Source organism: Paroedura picta, chromosome 3, assembly GCF_049243985.1.
Source record: "Paroedura picta isolate Pp20150507F chromosome 3, Ppicta_v3.0, whole genome shotgun sequence".
NCBI lineage: Eukaryota > Metazoa > Chordata > Lepidosauria > Squamata > Gekkonidae > Paroedura > Paroedura picta.
In genome coordinates this window covers 3,948,616-3,968,413 of record NC_135371.1, presented here as the reverse complement: position 1 = coordinate 3,968,413, position 19,798 = coordinate 3,948,616, and the positions used below count along the sequence as shown (strand labels likewise).

Sequence of the window (19,798 nt, the reverse complement as noted above, 5' to 3'; positions counted from 1 at the left end):
AGAAGAGAACCAGCTTGGTGTACTGGTTAAGAGCAGCGGATTTTAATCTGGCAAACCAGGTTTTATTCCCCGCTCCTTCGTGTGCAGCCAGCTGGGCAACCTTGGGCTCATTCCAGTCCTGTTGGAACTATTCTGACCAAGCAGTTCTGTCATGACTCTCTCAGCCTCACCCACCTCACAGGGCGTCTGTTGTGGGGAGAGGAAAGGGAAGGCGAATGTAAGCCGCTTTGAGACTCCTTCGGGTTGAGAAAAGCGGTATATAAGAACCAACTCTTCTTCTAGAACTGCTGGTCATTTTAAAATGTCTGTAAAATACAGCTACCAGTTGGTCACACTGTGTGTATGCATGCCAGTGGCACAGAAGATGTAGATATCTGTTACCCTCAACTTGTCTATTTCTTCACAGGATTTGGAGAAGGATTTTTGCCCATTCTATCGATGTCAACAAGTGTTAGATGGGCAGATAGCCTGAAGTAGCGAGTTTCAGAGGAGGGCAATCACTAAAAATGTTCTCCTTTGTGTAACTACTTTGTGTAACTATATATATTTTTTGCCAAATCTTAACATTATACAATATTTAACGTTTATTTCTATATTACTAGCATGCCACAATTTACATTATTATTCCTATGTATATTTTATAGTCTATACAGCTCATTAACATTTAAATGAAACATTTCAGTATAATTCAGAGTAACAGTTCAGCATAGATCAAGTATCTAAAGGGAAACATTGAATATGGCATAAATTGCTATGAAATTATTTCTAAGTCTATACATAATTATACAGTTTTTTAAAAAACATGTTTCTCACTATTGATTTAACTTCTGTTCTCATAGTAGACTTTCCTTTTTTTCTCAAACGTCAAAGTTGATCTTTTCAAATATGAAGTCAGTCTGGCCATTACACTAATTTTAGCATTCCAATCTTGTAAACATGGCCAAACAGCACTTTTCCATGTCACTGCAAAAATAGTTCTAGCAACAGTCACCATATATTCAAATACCAAATATGTCTTCCAATAATGTTGGTAGTTTATTAGCATATTCTTAGGATCTGTAGGAAAATTAAATGTTAATACATTTAATACATTTTGCATTATTTCATATATTTCATTCCAGAATACTATTTGCTTTTTTGCAAGTACACATATGATAAAAAGTACCTTATATTTCCTCACATTCCCAACATTTTCTGTTATAATTTTTGTAACAATTTTCTCAAACAAAACATTTTATACCAGCTGAACTGGCTGTGAACTTAATTTGTTTCTCAATAGTTGTTCCCATTGTGACATAGGTATTAGTTCTCTATTGAAACTATCTGATAATACATTTTTCACTTCTTCTCTTTCAAATATACGTAATTTATATTCCCTTCATCTTGGAGTAACTTCAAGTTTATCCTTGGTTTCTTCCCACACCATATACATTTGTTTATCTGTCTTCACCACCCTGTCAAAATTCTTTCTTCTACATATATTGGCAGCATTTGAAATAAATTTAACTTTGGAAGGACATTCATTTTTATTGCTCAAATTATGTCCAACCAACCAATATTTAACCTTTTCCATCGTAATACATGAGACTGCCATGAAAACGCTAGAGGGTGTCACCCCAAGGGTCAGACATGACCCAGTGCTTGCACAAGGGATACCTTGACCTTGACCTTTATCTTAATACATATATCAGAATAGAATGTATAGTCTTCTAATCCCAGCGTATCCCATATAACAAACTACGTTGTTAGTTTCCCATGCTTAAAGACACGAGATTTGTCCTTTCAGTCTAAAATGATAATCCACATTAATGATCTTGTAGTTGGTATAATTAGTGACAAACTCTCTGACTTCTAATCAGATAGTTATAAACTGGGCAGCTATCAGGTGTTTCTAGCTGCATTGCCAGATAACCTTAAGACTCTACTTCCTTCTCTGCTGCAAAACCACAGTAAAGAAAATACACCAGTATAGAATCATAGAGTTGGAAGGGACCTCTTGGGTCATCTAGTCCATCCAGCCCCTGCACTATTCAGGACACTCACAACCCTATCGCTCATCCACTGTCACCTGCCACCCTCTTGAACCTTCACAGAACCCTGTTCCACTGAGAAACCGCTCTGCCAGGAACTTCTTCTGGATATTTAGACGGATCTGGTCCATCCCTCTAGGACAAGAGAGAACAAATCTGCTCCATACTTGAAGATGGTGATCAGATCCCCTCTCAGTCGTCTCCTCTCCAGGCTAAACAGACCAAGCTCCCCCTGTTTTTCCTCCTACGTCTTGGTCTCCAAAGCCCTCACCATCTTTGTTGCCCTCCTCTGGACACGCTCCAGTTTGTCTACATCCCTCTTCAACTGTGGTGCCCAAAACTGAACACAGGACTCCAGGTAATACTGAACCGGAGCAGAGTTCCTACCATTCAGAACCCCAGTATTCAGCAGTCTTCTCAGCATCACAGAATAAACACATCATACCAGAGATCTCTTTATTTACCAGTGTTCCAAATCCAAACACTTTTGCTTCCTTTTGCATGACCTTAAGAACAAGAAAATACAGTTTAATGCAAAACAATATTTTGCCACGATGGTTACGTAAAACTAATTAGTTCGCAGTTACCAAAATGTATCTCTTTCATTAAGCAACTCTCTGCTTGCTTTACACGCTTTGAGTGTAAAGGCTTACTACTTTCTGAGCCTTTTACACCGTCTACAAGAACCGTCAGAACCAGCTGTAGGAATGTTTCGCCCTACTATGGATTCTCTGAAAAACATGAACATTGGATCTCTGCCTCAGCACCTTGTCACACACCTAGAATGTATCAGGTTTCTCCCTTGTGTGGACTCCTCACAGCTGAAGGAGATTTATTTTATTTATTTATTACATTTATATACCACTCTCCAAAGGCTCAGGACGGTTCACATCAAACACAGGAGCAGGAACCATACAAAAAAATCAGTAACCATAAATAACTATAGAACAATAACAAACAGAACAGTAAATTCATAACTACAACATACAAATGGACAGATTATAGATCAATTTAGGATGTTGAGATTCAAGGACGCTGAGGTTCATGGGAGGGAGGGCCCAGTGGAAGATGTTGGTTCGGGTAGACCAAAACCTAATACCTGGGGGAAAAGATCTTAGGGGATCTTGAATCTCCATCAACTGAGCTCATCCTTGCTACCTTCTCTGTGACATCTGAGATATTTAAAGATGGCTAAAGTGTCTTTCACAATCCTGGCATTTTAAAATATTTCACCCTGCTTAGGGTAAGATTTCTGAGAAGATTCAAGCTTTTTGCAAGAGTTTACATTGTGTCAGCAATTTATAAGGTCTCTGGTTGTCTTTTAGATGTGAAATAACAAAAAATCGCTTTTCATGGGCTAGCCAATTATATGGCTTCTTCTTGTGTGAGTTCTTAGATGCTGTTTAAGTGTGCTACTCTGATTGAATACATTTCCACACTTTGAGCATTTAAAAGGTTTCACCCCTGAATGGATTCTTTGGTGCTGCTGAAGAGTGCCATTCTGACTGAATTTCTTTCCACACTCTGAGCATTCAAAAGGTTTTTCCCCTGTGTGGGTTCTCTGATGCTGTTGAAGATTACCCTTCTGACGAAATCTCTTTCCACATTCGGAGCATTCAAAAGGCTTCTCCCCTGTGTGAGTTCTCTGATGCTGTTGAAGATGGCCACTCAAACTGAATTTCTTTCCACACTCTAAGCATTCAAAAGGTTTCTCCCCTGTGTGGGTTCTCTGATGCTGTTGAAGATTGCCCCTCACAATAAATCTCTTTCCACACTCTGAGCATTCATAAGGTTTTTCCCCTGTGTGGGTTCTTTGGTGCAGATGAAAAGTGCCATTCTGACTAAATTTCTTTCCACACACTGAGCACTCAAAAGGTTTCTCTGCTGTGTGAGTTCTATGATGCTGTTGAAGGTGGACACTTTGAATAAATCTCTTTCCGCACACGGAACATTCAAAAGGTTTTTCTGCTGTGTGCATTCTCTGATGACGTTGAAGATGGCCACTCTGACAGAATCTCATTCCACAAACCGAGCATTCAAAGGGCTTCTCCACTGAATGTGTTCTCTGATGCTGTTGAAGATAGCGTCTCTGATTGAATTTCTTTCCACACTCTGAGCATTCAAAGGGTTTCTCCACTGTATGGGTTTTGAGATGCAACTGAAGATGGCTACTCTGACTGAAATTCATTCCACACACTGAACATTCAAAAGGTTTCTCTGCTGTGTGGGTTCTCTGATGCTGCTGAAGATGGCTACTCAACCTGAATCTCTTTCCACACTCTGAGCATTCAAAGGGTTTCTCATCTGTGTGGGTTCTCTGATGCTGTTGAAGATTGGCACTCAATTTGAATCTTTTCCCACAGTCTGAACATTCAAAAGGTTTCTCCCCTGTGTGAACTGTCAGATGCCGTTGATGATTGTTATTAAACCTAAATCTCTTTCCACACTCTGAACATTCAAATGGTTTCTCCCCTGTATGGGTTCTTTGGTGCAGTTGAAGAGTGGCATTCCGACTGAATCTTTTCTCACACACTGAGCATTTAAATGGTTTCTCTGTTGTATGGGTTCTCTGGTGTCGTTGAAGACTGCCACTACCACTGAATTTCTGTCCACACTCTGAGCATTCAAAAGGTTTCTCTCTGTGGATTTTGAGATGGTACTGAAGTCCGCTGCTCTGACGGAATCTCTTTCCGCACTCTGAGCATTCAAAAGGCTTCTCCCCTGTGTGGGTTCTTTTGTGCAGTTGAAGACTTCCACTCCTAGTGAATCTCTTTCCACACTCTGAGCATTCAAAAGGTTTCTCTCCTGTGTGGGTTCTTTTGTGCAGTTGAAGACTTCCACTCCTAGTGAATCTCTTTCTACACTCTGAGCATTCAAAAGGTTTCTCTCCTGTGTGGGTACTTTGGTGCCGTTTAAGATTGCTGGTCAAACTGAATCTCTTTCCACACTCTGAGCATTCAAAAGGTTTCTCTCCTGTGTGGGTTCTTTGGTGCCGTTTAAGATTGCTGGTCAAACTGAATCTCTTTCCACACTCTGAGCAATCAAAAGGTTTCTCCCCTGTGTGGGTTGTCAGATGTTGTTGAAGACTGCCACTCAACCCAAATTTTTCCCCACAGTCTGAGCATTCATAAGGTTTCTCCCCCATGTGGGTTCTTTGATGCAGTTGAAGAGCGCCACTCTGACTGAATCTCTTTCCACAGTCTGAACATTCAAAAGTTTTCTCGCCTCTGTGTAATCTTCGCTGTACAAGGAGCTGTGATCTATTTCTGAAGTACGTTTGGTACTGAATGGATTTCCCTGACCTCATTAGCCTGTGCTTTGGAAAATGGTCATTACACTTTCTTCTATCCCACTTCTCCACCACATGGCTGCCTTTGTTTCTCTGAGGTCTGCCTCGATTCCTGAGGTTTTCTTTCATGTTTTCATCTTTAATTCTAACTGCTGTTTCCTGATGAACTTTCACACCCTCCTCATTCCTCTCATCATCCTCTGCTGGAATAAACAGAGAAATCTTATTAGCACCTGAGATGGCTGGGAGGGTACAAAGGAATCTCTGTGACTGTAATAGGAAAAGATTGATGACCCTTTGGCTCAGCCCAGCTTGGCTGATCTTAATCAACCCTCCACCTATCCCCAGAATATTATTTAAGGGTACCTCACCCCCTTAAAAATGCAGCTGAGCTCTTGTTGACAGTCTCTAGAAAATTCTGTTCAGGAGGACAGTTGATTGGATCCTTAAAGGTAAAGGTAAAGGTATCCCCTGTGCAAGCACCGAGTCATGTCTGACCCTTGGGGAGACGCCCTCCAGCGTTTTCATGGCAGACTCAATACGGGGTGGTTTGCCAGTGCCTTCCCCAGTCATGACCGTTTACCTCCCAGCAAGCTGGGTACTCATTTCACCGACCTCGGAAGGATGGAAGGCTGAGTCAACCTTGAGCCGGCTGCTGGGATTGAACTCCCAGCCTCTTGGGCAAAGCTTTCAGATGGCTGCCTTACCACTCTTCGCCACAAGAGGCTCTTCGATTGGATCCTTAGGATCACCTAATCACCTGATCTATACCCGTATTATATTTTCTAACTCTATAGAATTAGGTGATTGGATCCTTAGGATCACCTAATTCTATAGAGTTAGAAAATATAATACGGGTATAGATCAGAAGGAAACCATGTTGACTTGATGCTCTAGCAATGCTAGTATGCCTTGATACTTTCTTGCTTCATCACAATGTGCAATTTAATGTACAGTAACTATGCCTATAGCTAAAATACTTATGCAATAACAAGAGGTGTCATCTACTGCTAGGTATTTTATGTACTAGTTAGGGCAGCTAGCTTTTATTGTTTTTTAAATTGCTGAGCTACATAAGTGGTTTAGTGATGTCTTATTTTTAAATCCCTAATAATCCCATATATATTGAAGTCGCTCGACTGCTCAGTCCGGCAGTTGCTCTCCGAGGAGGCCTTTCACAGCATTTCCTACATGATCAATATTTTGATTCATTCCTCATCATAATGGCCACGATTCACACCTTTGGCACCTAGGAAAGATCCTTACCCAGAAAGGCCACGCTCTCGTAGTTCTCCAGCATGACTTCCCTGTGCAGGGCTCTCTGGCCCGGATCCAGCAGGGCCCATTCTGCCTCGGTGAAGGGGACGGATACGTCCTCAAGGGAAAAGGGGCCCTGAAAGAAAAAAGTAGATTCTCTCCTCAGAGATCACACTAGGCTGAGATTATACAACGGAAGGTACAAGATATATGAACCGGTACAAGAGATATTGCTTGGTGTTGATAAAGGGAATGGTTTCCAGAGGATCTCTCACCTGGACACCTTGGAGACACTGCAAGAGCAAAATCCCCCCTGAGGAAGAAGGAGGGACTCAGGCTTGCCCCTGTTCATCTCCCCTACCTGGAATCGAGGAGTAGCAGCCATTTCAACACCTCTGAAAAGATGACGGCTCAACAGCATCTCTCCACTTCCTGTCAGTGAGACAAAGGAAGAAGGAAGGAAGGAAGGAAAGGTGTTTGCTTGCTTGTTCCCTGATTCACACCCTCCTTTCCCAGAGTTGTCTTTTGTCTTTTCAGCCACCTTGAGTCAACAGAACTGTCAGGCCCCAGCCAGCTCCAACCCTGCCTGACTCAGAGGAAGAGGCAGAGAGGAGTCTTGCCAGAATCAGCCACTGCCAACAGACTCGGCCTCGGAAGCACCAGAACTGCCTGGGGAATCTGAGCTACAGCCAGGCACAGGCACCCAGCCCCTTCAGGCTCTAGACCCCCACGTTGGGGCCGAAGCCCTGGCATCAGCTGGCTCCCCACCCTCATCTCCTGAGCCCAAAGTGCAACAGTGTAGGAAACAGTGCTTGGTCTTACAGGAAAGGTGCAGGACCGTGAGATGGCAGGGGCTCATGGGAATTGTAGTCCATGGACATCTGGAGGACCACAGATTGACTACCCCTGTTTTAAAACACCAATTGTCATTTTATCACTTTTTAAAATATATGTGTTGTTACTTGGGTCCTCAGGAAAGAGCAGCTTAGAAATAAAATATTATTATTTTTATTATATGATGGAAGGAAGGTGAGATATCAGTGTTTATGTCAATGAGATTAATTGCCCTCCATGAATTTGTTGAAGAGATTCTATCCTGGCTCTCTCTTGCATGCCCAGGGAAATGCAATCACCACTTAGGGATCGGGAGGAACATTTCTTCCAGGCCAAGCTTTTTTTTTGGGGGGGGGGGGATCATCAGGGTACGGAATTGGGGTGACTGTGGGTGGGCAGTTAGTTGTGAATTTCCTGCATTCTGCAGGGGGTTGGACTAGATGACCCTGGAGGAACCTTCCAGCTTTATGTTATTAAAGGCATCACAGCTTGTGGACATGGAGCGCTGCAAATTAACTGTGTTGTATGAAGAATTTAATCCCCCCCCCACCTGAACTCTACTAATTGGATTCACAGTGTGCCCCAATCTCATCCAGGTACGATGAATCCTTACCACGGGAGAGGGGATCTTGGGCACGCTCCATGGCCTGCACACTCAGCCCTTGCTCCAAGGAAGCTCCATCCACCTCAGGGATCATAGCTTCTTCCTTCACTGATGGCTCCAGCATCTGAAACAGTAGCGACGGAGAGGGGTGAGAGATGGAACGGAATAGAGCCAACAAATGGATCCTGCCCCACTCCCAGACTCCGCCCCCTTCCATCAGCAGACTTGGTAAGATACCTGGAGGGATAATAAATTCTCTCGTGGAAGAATTAAATCTCTGATTTGTTTGATTAAGAGTTGGACAAATGTCTGGTAGGGAACCTTTAGGATACAGCTAGATATAGTTGTTCGAACTGGACACACCTGAAGGAAACCCGCTCACCTGTTCTACCTGCCTCTTCTCCTCCACCTGGCTCAGGAGGAAGCCTTCGGCCAGGGCCACCGCCTGGGAACTGCTCTCCGGCCCGCATCCTCTGACCCAGCCCTGCATCTCCTGGGGCAGGAGGGCCAGGAACTGCTCCAGGATCACCAGGTCCAGGATCTGCTGCTTGGTGTGCCTCCCTGGCTTCAGCCAGCGGGTGCAGAGTCCGTGGAGCCGGCTGCAAACCTCTCTGGGCCCGTCAGCCTCATGGTAATGGAACTGCCGGAAACGTTGTCGGATGTGCATATCTAATGTTATGCTGTTGTCAGACAGGATCTCTGGAGCAGCTCTTTCCCAGAATTCAACATTACTCTCAGCTTGGATGGGATGGGAGCCTTTCCCTCCCCTGTTGCTAATCCGAGGTCCTCCTGGGTCCTCTACTTCCATCTCTTTCCCCTTTTCTTGGGTCACGCAGACTGTGAAAAGATGCCTTTATTCACTTGGATATGAAGAGATGGAGAGAGGCTTCTCCCGGGGGGGGGGGGGGGGGGCAGAGACAAACAGAAAACACCATGACAAAAAGAAAATTAAAAAGAATGGAGATGCACCACTGAACTTCACAAAACTACCAATACTCAGGATTGGCCTGGTGGATCAGAGCGAGTGCTTCCCGTGGTTTGTAGAAAAGTTTACTATCATTTTGCTCTTTTGGATACGCCTCTTTGGTTCTTAGGGAAAGTTTAGTATCTGTGCTTGGCTCTTTAAGGATGTTACAAGCTTAGACTCTCATGATGCTGGTTCTGTCTGTCCTACGGGGTAATTCTTACAGTAAAGGAACCCCCAAAGGACAAAAGAGACAGGAAACCCCTTAACCATTGTATGCCCTATCCAAGCACCCAGCTGAGGGGAAGGGGCAGGAAGGAGCAGCTCAGATCAGGAAAGGAAGGCTGTGATTTGGCTCACAAATCTTAAGGCACAGGGATGCTTCCCCTGGGCATTTTCGGGGGGGGGGTAGCGGACCTCCGATTTGTTGGGAATCTAGTTGACCTTGGAGGTCCCTTCCAACTTGATGATTCTATGAGGAATCCAACCTGGCTCTCCAGATTAGAAGCCGCCACACTTAACCACTACGCCAAGCTTGCGATATCCTGCTGCCTTCCGTCCCCAAAAGTGGTGGTGGTGGTGGGGAGGTTGCAATCCAACCAGTTTAGTGATCAACTTGCTCAAATAATACACAGAACTCTCTGCAAGGCTAAATACCCCATGAAAGAGTAGGGATCATCTGAGGGGACGCTGTGGAACGTTGAGTGGACCAGATTCCAGGAAAGGAGAACAAAAGAGGATGGGTTGGTGGGGGGGATCACGGCTGAAACCGTCCTGGTCATAAGTCCAGCTCCAAGCCCCCTGAACTGTCTGCCTGTGGCTTGGGGCTGAAATCAAAGCCTCAGGCTAAAAGGGGGGCCAAGGGGTACAGGGCCAAGGGGTAGGATTGCTAGCCCACCCCACCCCACAGGGGTAGGGATGGGAAGCTCCTGGAGATCTGGGGAAGGAGGCTGGGGAGGAGAGACCTCAGTGGGGGACAACACCCTCGCGCCCACCCTGCAGAGCACCCGCTCTTTCCAGGGGACTCTCTTCTGTAGTCTGAGAATGAGCTGTGATGCCAGGGGACGCCCAGGTCCCCCCTGGAGGCTGGCAGCCCTCGCCAGGGTCTGGCAGTGGAAGGCCCCCCCCCCTTGGGTCTTTGCCTTTGCCGGCCCCCCACTTGCATTGCAGTCCTTTTCCACAAGGCCTGGTGCGGTTATTTAACCAACTAAGAATCAGAGATGTGAGATTAATGCACGCCATCCCCTGAAAATGCTTGAAAAAAGGTAAAGGTATCCCCTGTGCAAGCACCGAGTCATGTCTGACCCTTGGGGTGACGCCCTCCAGCGTTTTCATGGCAGACTCAATGCGGGGTGGTTTGCCAGGGCCTTCCCCAGTCATTACCGTTTACCCCCCAGCAAGCTGGGTGCTCATTTTACCGACCTCGGAAGGATGGAAGGCTGAGTCAACCTTGAGCCGGCTGCTGGGATCGAACTCCCAGCCTCGTGGGCAGACAGCTTCAGACAGCATTTCTGCTGCCTTACCACTCTGCGCCACAAGCTTGCCTTAAGGCCGGCCACATCTACTCGGCACAGTCTTTAATGCCCGTCCAGCGCTCCCTCCCTCCCAAGCTCGAGAGCCAAATTGCCCTCCTGGACTTACTCGCAAGGAAACCCTCCTTGGATCCGGCCGCAAGGCTTTGTCTGCAGTTGCGGATCCGAAGCACCTCCTTGCCTTCTGCACTTGACAAGCAACACTCCCCCCCTGCAGCGGAAGAGCCTTTGTCCTCGCCCCGCTCGGCCTCTCCAGCAAACGGCTCCGTCGCTTTAACCCTGGCAGCGCCGGACCCAAATGCAAAAGGCTTCCCCCTCTTCCCTCGCAGACCGGGCTGCAGCCAGCGGCGCCCTCAATGGGGCTCCTCCTGGTCTTCTCAGGAGCAGTGAAACTTCCCAGCGCATAAGAAGCTTTTGCAAGTCAAAGCTCCCCTGGTCAGGGAGAGATGAGCAGGAAGATCTGCATCCCAATCACGGCCCAGGGCCTGGTCTGGGCCTTTTAGGATCGTCTGCTTAGTGTGCAGAACCCAAATAGACTGGAAAACCTTTTATGATTTTATTCAACTGCAGACAAACAAAATGACACAGGGGGGTTGGTCCTGAAAGAGCCTGCGTGTAGAACAAAGGATCGCATGAGATTTTATAATATTCCATTGAAGGCAGGGAAAGATTATGCTTTTTGAGTCAAACCAATAATCTGGAGTCTCTACCCCTTGCACATCCCACAGGGTCAACCCACTGCCATTAGGCTAAGTCACTGGAAAAAGGTTACAAAAGGCAGTTTCCCCATTCTTTCTCAATCCTCTGGCAACATACACAATGGCATGATATAAACAATGGTCTCTGGCCTTGAGAATAGAACATAACAGGTACAATCAAGAACAAGTTTCTGGGCCTTGTGTTACGAAACAGTCTGTTACACCAAGTTTCTCTTTACAAAATAATAATTTAAGAAAATATTATTTCACCGCCTTCTCCATCACCGACTCAAGGCCTGCCCTGGACGAGTGGGAATCCTGCGAGGGGATGGTGCAGCGCTGGAGGGGGCTAAGGCCACATGCAAGAAAAGGCCAGATCTAAGAGGTCCCCTCAACCCGTGTTTGGGAAGTGGGGCTTGGTCTGCATCTCCACAAAAAACTTGAAGAAAACAGTCGAGAAAGAAACTCGGTTAAAAGTTTGTAGATACTTTTAAAATCATGGACATGGTTAATGAGGGGGGCTTCTTACCTCCAAGAAAATACATTCCATCTGCCATGTTAACCTGCTCATTGGCCCACCTGCTCATTGGCCCACCTGTTCATTGGCCCACTGGCACCTGGGTGCAAAAACTCTGCTCCTATTTTACTAGGAAGGTAAGAGTCTAGGTCCCTGGGGAAAGTGTGAAGATTTACGTGTGAATGGAAGAAGGGGATTATCTATATTTACTTCTTTATCTATCTTTACATTCATATACCACCACTCTCAAAAGTCTCACGGCGGTTTACAGATTCATAAAAACAATAACACCCCACAAAAACCCATTAAAACATAATTAAAACAATATCACGATGGTGGATAATAACCCACTCCTCTCCCCCCGTGCAGCAAGGTCTATCACTCTCTATCTGGGAGGGAAAGGAACCCTAGATTTATTGTAGTACCTTGTTCTTTGCAATGCTTATCTGTCCCAAAGGCGCCTACAGTATAGACTTCAATAGGTATTTGCTACTCTCAACTTGTCTAGAGTTAGATGGGCAGATAACCTAAAGTAGCGAGTTTAACTAAAAGGGCTTTCCTTTGTGTAACTAACTTTTTATTTATTTTCAAATAAATTTATTTTTCAAAGAAAAATAGATACACAGAAAAAAGAACAAAGGATTTATACATAGTAATTTTGGAACCATTATTCATTATACAATACAATAAAACATGAATTTATAGACATCTAGATCAGTGGTCCCCTACCTTTTTATCACTGGGGACCACTCAACGCCTTTTACTGAGGCCCGGTGGGGCGGGGGGTAGTTTACTCCTCTACTCTCAACCGCTGCCCTAATGCTCTCTGATCGCTATGGTAATATTTAAACATCCCTTCAAAGTAAGATACAGACACACCACAACAATGAAGTGTGTTGTAAAGGGCTGGGGGGGGTGAAGTAAAGGGCCGGGGGGGGGGGAAGAAGGCGTCCTTCAGGGCCCACCTCCAATTAGTCGAAGGACCACATGTGGTCCGAGGCCCACAGGTTGGGGATCGCTAATCTAGATTATCACCTTTTCCTCCTCGTTTAATTCTCTTCTAATTCCCATCTTCTTTTCCAAATCATAGCACTAGTCAGTATTTAACAAATGTCACTGCTACGTTATCATGCCATAACTTTCCTTATTAGAACTTATTCTATGTATATGTGATTGCCGTACTTCTCAACCTTCCTAATGCCGCGACCCTTGAATCCAGTTCCTCATGTTGTGGTGACCCCCAACCATAAAATTAGGCAAGTGTTCTTTCACAGAAATTACACCAAAACTGAACAATGGCGTGGAGATCCATTGTGCATGATTGTTTATATTTTTTTTTCCCCCTGCAGGGAGGCAGCGATGGAGTGGGACGCGCTGCATGGTGAGCAGGCGCACCTGGAGAGGCTGTGCACACAACTGCAGGAGCCGTGCTCCCCCCTGGAGCCTAAGGCCGGCAAGCTGCACCTGGCGGGTGACTGCCTGTGCTGGAAGTGCTGCTGGAGCAGCTGGTGGCCGAGTGCAGGCACCTGCAGGGGGAGCAGCAACAGGGGTGGCACCCCCCCTCCCCCAGCCAAGCTGCTCACCCTGCTGCGACCCCTGTGAAAGGGTCATTCAACCCCAAAGGGGTCCTGGCCCCCAGGTTGAGAACCAATGTCTTATACTCTGTACAGCTCTACATTAACATTTGAACAAAACATTATTTCAGTATAATTCAGGGTAATAGGCCAGGATAAATCAAGTATCAAAAGGGAAACATTTAATATGGTATAAAGTGCTATGAAATTATTTCTAAGCCTATACATTGCTTTAAAAAATGTTTCTCCCTATTGGTTTGACTTCTGCTCCCATAGTAGATGTTCCATCTTTCCTCCAGCACCGAAGTTGATCTGTTTATCAAATAGTCTGCCCAAAAGTGCATCTCCAACCAATTTAGCATTTCAGTCTTCTAAACGTGGACCTAGAGTGTTTTTCCATTTCGCCACAGAAGTAGTTCTGGCAGCAGTCACCTTATATTCAAATATGTCTTTTAATACTTTTAATACTTTTAGCAGTTTGTTTGGCAATATTCCAAGTAGCATATTCTTAGGGCCCATGGGGAAATTAAATTTTAATACATTTTGCATTCTACTGTGTAATGATCTTGTAGTTGCTATAACTAGTAACTGCTTGCCTTTTAATCAGACGTTTATGAACTGACCAGCTGTCAAGTGTTTCTAGCTGCATTGCAAGATGACCCTAAGCCTCTACGACATCCTTCTCTGCTGCAAAAACCATCACAGACCATCCCCCAAAGAGTTAGAAACAATGCAAAAACTGGGGGGGAGGGGCTACCTTTCTTGTGCCACTGCTGCTTTAAGAAATAAAGCTAGATCCCCCTTCAAACTACGCTGTCAAAGTTCCTTATAGTTATTAAATAGCTCAGCTGAGCTTCTGTCTGATTTACCAGACTGATCATTAACTTCTCTGCTAAGAACTTCCCGGGAAAATAAAGCCGATAAAGATGGGAGGTGCTGTTTTTTAAAAATTGCCAGTCCAGTAAAGAAAATATGTTGCTATACGTCCCACTGGTTAGCAGTCCTGTATTCAGCAGCCTCCTCGGTATCATAAAATAAACAAACTACCAGAGATTTCATTATTGCCAGCATTTCAAATCCAAAAATCACTTGCTTACCCAGAACGTTGACTGCATGACCTTAAGAACAGCAAAATACATTCCCACCCTCCAAAAAGGAAATCATTATGAAGTATTATGAAGCAACTCTTTGCCTAGAGCAGGGGTAGTCAAACTGCGGCCCTCCAGATGTCCATGGACTACAATTCCCAGGAGCCCCTGCCAGCAAATGCATCTGGAGGGCCGCAGTGTGACTACCCCTGGCCTAGAGTGTAAAGGCTTCCTACTTTCTGAGCCTTTCTGACTTCCACAAGACCTGGGAGTCCAAAGAAGAAACTAATCAGAATCCAGCTAGGGAAATGTTTCATGCTGTTATGGATTCCCTGGAGAACATGAACATTGGATCGCTACTAGCTCCTGTCCCTTACTGAGAATTCATGCGGTTTGCTCCCTTGCATGGAGTCCTCCAGGCTAAAGGAGATATGAGGGGATCTTGAATCCCCTTCAACTGGCAGAGCTCATTCTTGCTTTCTTTCCTGGGACATCTATTTGAGGCCTTCAAACATGGATAAAGATTCTTTGACATTCCAAAAATTTCTTTTAGGTTAGGGTGAGATTTCTGTGTACATTCAAGCTTCCTACAAAAGTTTACATACTGTCAGTACTTTATATGCTCTGGTTGTCTTTGAGATGTGAAGTGAGAGAAAAGCTCTTTTCATGGGCTAAGAAGTTACATGAGTTCTTGTTCTGTGAGTTCTTAGATGTTGTTGAAGATTGCCACTCTGACTGAATCTCTTTCCACACTCTGAGCATTCAAAGGGTTTCTCCCCTGTGTGGGTTCTCAGATGCAGCTGAAGACTTCTTCTCTCCTTGAATCTCTTTCCACACTCTGAGCATTCAAAAGGTTTCTCCCCTGTGTGGGTTCTTTGATGTACCTGAAGATTGTTTCTTCCACTGAATTTCTTTCCACACACTGAGCATTCAAAAGGTTTTTCCCCTGTGTGCGTTCTTTTATGCTGTTGAAGATTCCCCTTCTCTCTGAATCTCTTTCCACATTCCGAGCATTCAAACGGTTTCTCTGCTGTGTGTGTTCTTTGATGCCGTTGAAGATCATCACTCAACTTGAATCTCTTTTCACATTCTGAGCATCCAAAAGGTTTCTCCCCTGTGTGGGATGTCAGATGCCGCTGAAGACTGCTGGTCAACCTGAACCTCTTTCCACAATCTGAGCATTCAAAGGGCTTCTCCCCGGTGTGCGTACTCTGATGCCGTTGAAGATGACCACTTTGAATGAATCTCTTTCCACACACTGAGCATTCAAAGGGCTTCTCCCCTGTATGGGTTCTTTGATGCTGTTGAAAATTACCTTTATCCCTGAATCTCTTTCCACACTCTGAGCATTCAAAAGGTTTCTCCTCTGTATGGGTTCTTTGATGTAACTGAAGATGGCCACTCTGATTGAATCTCATTCCACACACTGAGCATTCAAAGGGCTTCTCTCCTGTGTGTGTTCTCTGATGCTGTTGAAGATGGCCACTCTGACTGAATTTCTTTCCACACACAGAGCATTCAAAAGGTTTCTCTGCTGTGTGTGTTCTCTGATGCCGTAGAAGATGGCTACTCTGACTGAATTTCTTTCCACACACCGAGCATTCAAAGGGCTTCTCCACTGTGTGGGTAGACAGGTGTAGGTGAAGATGTCCACTCAACCGGAATCTCTTTCCACACTCTAAGCATTCAAAGGGTTTCTCCCCTGTATGAGTTCTTTGATGCAACTGAAGAGTTCCACTCCGAGTGAATCTCTTTTCACACACTGAGCATTTAAAGGGTTTCTCTGCTGTGTGTGTTCTCTGATGCCGTTGAAGATGACCACTAGTAATGAATTTCTGCCCACACTCTAAGCATTCAAATGGTTTCTCCCCTGTGTGGGTTCTCTGGTGCAGTTGAAGACTGCCACTCCGACTGAATCTCTTCCCACATTCTGAGCATTCAAAAGGTTTCTCCCCTGTGTGGGTTCTTTGGTGCAGTTGAAGAGTTCCATTCTGACTAAATCTCTTTCCACACTCTGAGCATTCAAAAGGTTTCTCTCCTGTGTGAATTCTGTGATGCCGCTGAAGATAGCCACTCTGACTGAATCTCTTTCCACACTCTGAACATGCAAAAGGTTTCTCCCCTGTGTGGATTCTTTGGTGCCGCTGAAGATGACCACTTTGACCAAATCTTTTTCCACACTCAGAACATTTAAAATGTTTGTCCCCTGTGTGGGTTGTCAGATGCTGTTGAAAACTGCCATTCAACGTAAATCTCTTTCCACACACTAAGCATTTGAAAGGTTTCTCCCCTGTGTGGGTTCTTTGGTGTAGTTGAAGAGTGCCATTCTGAATGAATCTCTTTCCACATTCTGAGCATTCAAATTTTTTCTCACCTCTGTGTATTCTTCGGTGCACAAGGAGCGGAATGGATTTACTTGCCGTCATTATCCTGTTCTTTGGAAAACGTATGTTATGCTTTCTTCCATCCCTTTTCTCAACTATATGGCTGCCTTTCTTTCTCTTGGGTCTGCCTCGATTCCTGAGGTTTTCTTTCATGTCTTCCTTTTTAACTCTAGCTGGCATTTCCAGATTAAGTTCCTCACCCTTCTCATTGTTCACATCATCCACTGCTGGAATAAATAAGAGGGCTTCTGTTAGCACCCTAGGGGGCTGGAACGTTCAAAAACATCTATGTCTGCAGTAGCAAAGGAGTGACAATCCTTTGACCTTGTCCAGCTTGGCTATCTTAACCACCCCTCCACCGATTCCCAGAATACTGAATATTTAAACACCCCCTAAACAGCCACAGCTGAGCTCTTTTCCCAGGAGTTTCAGAGCCTCCTGAAGGCTGGCCTCTCTCCCTCTTTATCAAGCAAGCTATATGATTGTTCCAAATGAGATGTTGCTCGGAGGTGAGTCAGAATACCCCCATGGCCATTTCTTGTCTGTTCCCTTGACAAACCCAAGAACAATACTCACTTGCAGCCAGCTTACTTGGAAAGGAAATATGCTCTTGGGATCCTCTTGATGAACTCTCCAGTTTTTCTTTGGATGCAGTGCTGTTTTCTGTCTCCACTATGGTCTCTCTTCTACCTTCTTTCGCAGAGAGAAATACAGAGAAAATTATCGTTCTGCCGTGGGGAAGGAAAGAAAGAAGAAATTGTTCTTCAAGGATGGAATGATGGTAAAGATCAAAGCCCACAACCCCAAACAGAATAAAGCCCATGGATTGCTATTATTTTTATTATTATTATTAGAAATTTATTTCCCACCTATCCCAGTGGTAGCACTTCACACCTCTGGCGCCTAAGAAAGATCCTTACCCAGAAAGGCCACATTCTCAAAGTTCTCCTGCATGACTTCTTTGTGCAGAGCTCTTTGTCCTGCATCCAGCAGGGCCCATTCTGCCTCGGTGAAACAGACGGACACCTCCTCAAAGGAGAAGGGACCCTGAAAGAAAAAGTAGATGGACTCCTCAGAGATCACACCGGGAAGAGATGGCACAATGGAAGGGAGTAGTCTGTATGGCTTGACATGGGCAAAGGGAACTCTGAACAGAGATCCTCTGAACTCACAAGGATGCTGCAGGAGCACAGGCTGCCCTGAGGCAGGAGGAGGAACCCAGGCTGCCCCCTGCTCACCTCCCCTACCTGGACTGAAGATGCAGCAGCCCTTTCAACACGGCTCAGCCGCATCTCTCCACGTCCTGCGAGCGAGACAAAAGAGGAAGGAAGGGCGTCTGCTTATTTGTTCCCCGCTTCACACACACCCTCCCCAGATTTGTAAAACCTTGCCCTGTGGACAGCCAACAATTTTAACCATCTTTAATAAATTCTGGGAGAGGCAGAAAAGACATACCAGGTACCTAGAAGCCTCGGGGGTTATAAGTGCTACCAAGACATTTCAGACTTCTGTGAGACCTTTTACTGGCCCGAGGGGACAGAAGGAGAAGTGTAGAAATGACCTCAGATGATGCATCACCGTCACATTTGGCCCAGACGTGACTTGAGAGCATCTAGAGCAGGGGTAGTCAAACTGCGGCCCTCCAGATGTCCATGGACTACAATTCCCAGGAGCCCCTGCCAGCAAATGCTGGCAGGGGCTTCTGGGAATTGTAGTCCATGGACATCTGGAGGGCCGCAGTTTGACTAACCCTGATCTAGAGACTGAAGTGTTACATGCAGGAGTTTTCAGTGTGTCTCTGAGCAGGCTAGCTCCCAGCCAGACATGACATCACCATGACATCACATCTGTCCCTAGCCCCTCCCAAAGCCCCTCCCCAAAGCTCCTGAGGGTGCCAGGCCATAACCTGCCACCCCTATTTCACCATCCTATTTCGCAGAGAAGCTGGCTATAAGTTCCTATAACTACAGGCAGAGAAGTCCAAAGTTTCCCATTATCATGGGGCCCTAGAAACTGGCTTCCAGCTGCCCCAGAAGGTAGAAGCTCCCGTTATTCATCAGGGCGAATGAATCTGCTATTGTTTGTCCATCTTTTGAGCCAACTTGAGTTGCTCTCATGGAAGGAAGGTGAGATATTCATATTTATGGGACAAACTGTGCTCCGTAAATTTGTCTAATCCAGGATTATGACGGTCCTGGAAGAGTGTTCAGAATGGGTCGTAATTATCGGGTGATATGATCATATACAGTCGTCCACCATATATGGTCGTTCACCCCCCCCCCCCACAGCCAATGACAGACCTGGAGGGGTGGGAAGGTGAGGGGCCCCGGGGGGACGTGTTCTTCCCAACCATCTTCTGCATGGATAGTACCACTTCTGGGTTTCCTCAAAGCCTGGAGAATGTTTCAGGGGTTTCTCAATAGAATAAAAGTTGACGAAGGCTGGACTAATCTCTTATTAAAGGCATCACAGTTGACACTGAGTAACGCAAGCTCACTGTCACTTCCTCAGAGGAGGACTAGGCCCAGCTGCAAGACCTTTGGTGACCAGCTTCCCCACCCAGCCAAGCTGTACTTGAGGAGAGGTTTGGGGCAAGCCTCTCCGCAGGGGCAACGGAAGCGTTCCTTGCCTGTCTACCGAGCGGAACACGATCGGTGTTCTGGTTCACTACGGCAAAGCTCTGCTTGGCTGATTCCTGGTTCCTGACTTAGGCTTGTTCCTGGATCTTGGCTCTTGACCCTGTTCTCCAGCTACTTGGCCACCATACGGCTTTGGTCCTCTCTTTGGCAACTGACTCCGGCCCGGCTTTGACTCCACTCCCTGCCCTTCCCTCCTTGGTGAGCTGACTCCCTTGGCTGTAAACCCCTTGAACTCAATTCTGGACTCAGAGCTTGCCTCCCCATTTGGTCTCAGCTAACCAGTGTGCAGCTCAGCATGGCAGCACATTCACTCTGCACTGGGTGTAGAATGTCTTTTTCCCTGACCTGAACTCTGTACCCATCAAATTCACGGTATGCCCCAATGGCA

The 19,798-nt window shown here is 45.7% G+C and overlaps 1 protein-coding gene across 4 annotated transcripts in view; it reads right to left on the bottom strand.

Annotated features, from left to right (window-relative positions):
- Positions 1-1,016: 1,016 nt before the first annotated feature.
- The window catches only part of LOC143833916 (uncharacterized), a 22,839-nt gene continuing 4,057 nt past the window's right edge, over positions 1,017-19,798 (bottom strand). Inside the window, exons 1-6 of one of the 4 annotated variants that reach the window (XM_077330226.1) lie at positions 10,620-10,747; positions 8,397-8,900; positions 8,024-8,138; positions 6,938-7,008; positions 6,586-6,712; positions 1,017-5,519 (exon numbers count right to left, since the gene is read on the bottom strand). In XM_077330226.1, coding sequence (XP_077186341.1) covers positions 3,388-5,519; positions 6,586-6,712; positions 6,938-7,008; positions 8,024-8,138; positions 8,397-8,822 — 2,871 coding nt within the window. In that variant the 5' untranslated portion in view covers positions 8,823-8,900; positions 10,620-10,747 and the 3' untranslated portion in view covers positions 1,017-3,387. Of the gene's footprint in view, positions 5,523-6,585; positions 6,713-6,937; positions 7,009-7,398; positions 7,483-8,023; positions 8,139-8,396; positions 8,901-10,619; positions 10,748-15,070; positions 16,999-17,347; positions 17,465-17,691; positions 17,819-18,009; positions 18,075-19,798 lie in introns of those variants that run through there. The other 3 variants (XM_077330227.1, XM_077330229.1, XM_077330228.1) reach the window with 3 other exon arrangements.